Source organism: Harmonia axyridis, chromosome 4, assembly GCF_914767665.1.
Source record: "Harmonia axyridis chromosome 4, icHarAxyr1.1, whole genome shotgun sequence".
Lineage (NCBI taxonomy): Eukaryota > Metazoa > Arthropoda > Insecta > Coleoptera > Coccinellidae > Harmonia > Harmonia axyridis.
In genome coordinates this window covers 19,922,114-19,925,743 of record NC_059504.1, presented here as the reverse complement: position 1 = coordinate 19,925,743, position 3,630 = coordinate 19,922,114, and the positions used below count along the sequence as shown (strand labels likewise).

The window sequence follows — 3,630 nt, the reverse complement described above, 5'->3', positions numbered from 1 at the left end:
GACCTAACGATCATTAAAGGTGACGAGTGTTCAAATATTAAGAAGGCTCTTCAGGTGCGTTGAGTGTTGATTATTGTCCGAATGACAGGGAACGTCAAAAGGCCACGTGGCGGGGGTGGAAAACCCTCGAGTTTTCCTGTTTTTCTATTATTTTTAATAAGGCACCTGTCAGTCGCCTTAAATAATGGCAAGAGAGTATATAAGAGCAGTGATTTTTATATTTTTCAGTCACTAACATTACGGCGATTTGCTAAACGGGTATTCCTAGAAAACAGGAGTATGGGTGAGGAAAATCTGTATTTTTTCAAGAATTTGTTATTTTTGTGGATTTGAAGTGTCGAAATTAGGCCATTTTTGAAACAATATGAATAAAAACTTAACTCGGCTTGCAAAAGTTATAGACTCACTCATTAATCTCTTTTCAATCAATTCTGTCCGTCCGTCCGGCTGCAGTGTACCCGATAATTCTTCAAATACCTGGGTCAAGTTCGTTTATAGACAAAATCTCTCGGTTGATTTAGGATAATTTTATTCTATTGATAATTGAAAAATAGTCATAGTCAATTTTAAAATGGGAAAACGAATGTGCATACGAAATTTCGTGAGGATAATATATTTTTTTGTACAATTTTGATATTTCAAAACCTACTTGTCGGGCTCAATTGAAATTTTGTGTGGATTTTCAGCATTTTTTGATTGTAAATCGCTAAGGCGATTTGTAACCATTTCCCAATTATTGAACATAAAAAATTGTAAGTAGCTGGGACACACTGTATAATTGACTAAATGTTACAACACCGAAGAACAATGCTTTTAATAGTATCTCATATTAATGAATCTTCACATCTTGATAACTCAGAATAGTGATGATTATCCAGGATAAGGCTTTGTATTGGTATTGTAACAAAGGAAAATAAATGAGACTTTTCCGGTTCCTCTAGCGTCAGAACTAGCCTATAGAAGAACTTTTGTCTATTGAACTTTTTCTTTGGAATGACTTGGACATATAAAAAATTAAGCCAATTAAGCCACTTTCCTAATAAAGTGTGCGGTATCCTTTCCATTGGATAATTCATTTTTTCCAAAATAGAGAATTTTGAATGAAAAATATTTTTTTCTACATGATTTGGGGCTGATATAACACTTCAATCAACAATTTCCGTTTCTTACCAATAAAAACACTTTTTTTCTTGAAGGTTCGACTTTATTCGTCTACATAGTCACCTTCAAAAGTGATCATGTACCACCTCCAGAGCTCTTTCAACTTTTCAATACCTTTTCTGTAAAAAGATTCGTGTTCGCTTTCAAAATAGGGTTCAATCTTGCCAATCCCCTTCATTTGAGCCAAATTACATTCTCTGAAGCACCTTTAAACCGTCACTGTTGATGGAGTAAAATATGAATAACACTCATCAAAGTATTGCTTTACTTGCACAGTATTTTTTCATGAAAAACATATTTTCATCAATACACGAAACTCTCTTGTATCTTTTTTTCCAATAACAACAATTTTAGCATCGCTAAAGGCGCATTTTCACGATAGTACTATCGTGGTAGTAACTATCGCAGGAATCACCACCATATAAACTTCTTGATAGTTACAACAGCTCTGTCACAACAGTACTCTCGCACTATCACGATAGTACTATCCTGTAAGTTACTATCATCTCGTGAAAATAAGCATCTAACCTTGAATATCTCGATCTAGACAAGACCAGGACTTATTGAGTGAATTGTATCGAAAAAGGTGAATACTCAAAGGTTTCAAATATGTATTTGTTATTTTTATATGGCTTTTCGTTTCTTAAAGAGAATTCTCCCGAAAAATGATGAAGAACGAATGTCGAAAGTATCAAGTCATTCTATGATTTCATGGCATGCCAAATTGGAAGATTTGACTGCAGATTTATATTCAGAAGAATGAATCAAGAATATTCAAGCGAAATTTTGTTGATGAATTGAATGGCTACGAATTAGAATAATCTCATCATATTTTTTTCATTTATATTAATTTTTAGGTCGTACATTACCAATACCAGTGGCTTGCAGAGTATGCGGGGATAAATCCTATGGAAAACACTATGGCGTTTACTGTTGCGATGGCTGTTCGTGCTTCTTCAAGAGGAGTATCAGAAGAAACATTATTTATACTTGTATTTGTAAGTAAATAATCAATCTGAAAATCACCTTTGTTCCGATAATGTCACCAAAACTGAAATGGTTATCGAATAATATTTTCAGCTGGCGAAGGTAGATGCATCATAGACAAATCTAGAAGAAATTGGTGCCCCTACTGTCGCTTGCAGAGATGTTTTGCTGTAAACATGAATGTTAAAGGTGAGTTTAAATTCAACAGACTTAAACAATTATGGACTTTCTACCAAATATGGTCTTTACGTTGACGCTTCAGTAGGTACTAATGATCATTTTTCATTCTAGCTGTCCAGGAAGAACGTGGTCCAAGAAAACCAAGAAGCATGAACAGAACAGTAGATAAGCAACTTCTAGATGCGGATGTTGACATAACCTTCATTCGACTCCAAAAAGAATTGCTCCCAATACACGAGAAAGCCTCTCATGTTTTCCTGACAACAATAAAACAACTTAGGACAAACTCATCCTTCGGTATTCTCAACAAGGTGTCACAGAACAATATTCTGTCCCATCTGTGGGCACCACTCTTCATCTTGAAGTTCTCCTTTTGGTCTCTGGATGCCGACATCGATATTCCAAACTTCAGCAAAGTTTTCATGCGCTTACATGATTTACATCTGGATGTTGTGGATGTTGAACTACTTGAGACTATTATGTTGTGTAGGTCTGACCTTTTGGACGACCCTCAGCAGGTAGATCTGGTGAATTGCGTTCTTCAGAGAAGTATGGATGGTTTGGTGGTTAAATACTCTTATAATTTTAGGAGGTTCACAGCGATTTTATTGATGATTCCTGTTTTATTATCATTTAAGTCATCAGTTCTTTATAATGCACTTTTTCGACCTATTATAGGAGATGTTCCTATCGAAAGAGTTATTGCAACGATTCAGTAGTTGATTTTTTTATTGGAATTTACTTGATGAAATTTAATATTTTCCTGATCAAAACAAGAAACAAATTAATAGAAATAAAAATGACAAGATTGTAAAGCAAGGAGTTTGAATCTGAATTCTTCAAATGATTCACATTTGTTGTGGTATTTTTTTAAATTTTGTCTTTGTTGTTACATACAATATTGAAAGAGGAGTTTTATTCTCGGTTTTAATTGTCCGAATGCCCTGAATACACAATTTTGGAATAAAATTTTATGTGCAAGTCTGGGTAATATTGTTCATTAAATAAATAAATCGAAATGGATATTAGTAGCTAGAGAGTTGACGAGGAGAATGAATGAATAGAAGGTAAGGTTTTACATTGAAATAATACAGGGATTCTCTATTTCACTTTATTATATACATGTAAATTACAAGAACAGATAATATTGTAAATCTATAATAATAAAAAATAACAACACTCAAAATGTGAGAGCATATAACATCAACATTCATTATTCGATCTAAAATTTAGGTATAGACCTGAGATTGTCTATAAAGTTTTGTATCTTTTTTTTTAAGACAACTGTAGGTACATCTAACA

The 3,630-nt window shown here is 33.6% G+C and overlaps 1 protein-coding gene across 1 annotated transcript; it reads left to right on the top strand.

Annotated features, from left to right (window-relative positions):
* On the top strand, positions 1–3,357 carry LOC123678448 (retinoic acid receptor RXR-alpha-A). The gene is made up of 4 exons (XM_045615477.1): positions 1–283; positions 2,019–2,159; positions 2,242–2,337; positions 2,440–3,357. The coding sequence occupies exons 1-4, from the start codon at positions 82–84 to the stop codon at positions 3,045–3,047; spliced, it is 1,047 nt and encodes a 348-aa protein (XP_045471433.1). The 5' UTR covers positions 1–81; the 3' UTR covers positions 3,048–3,357.
* Positions 3,358–3,630: the final 273 nt, after the last annotated feature.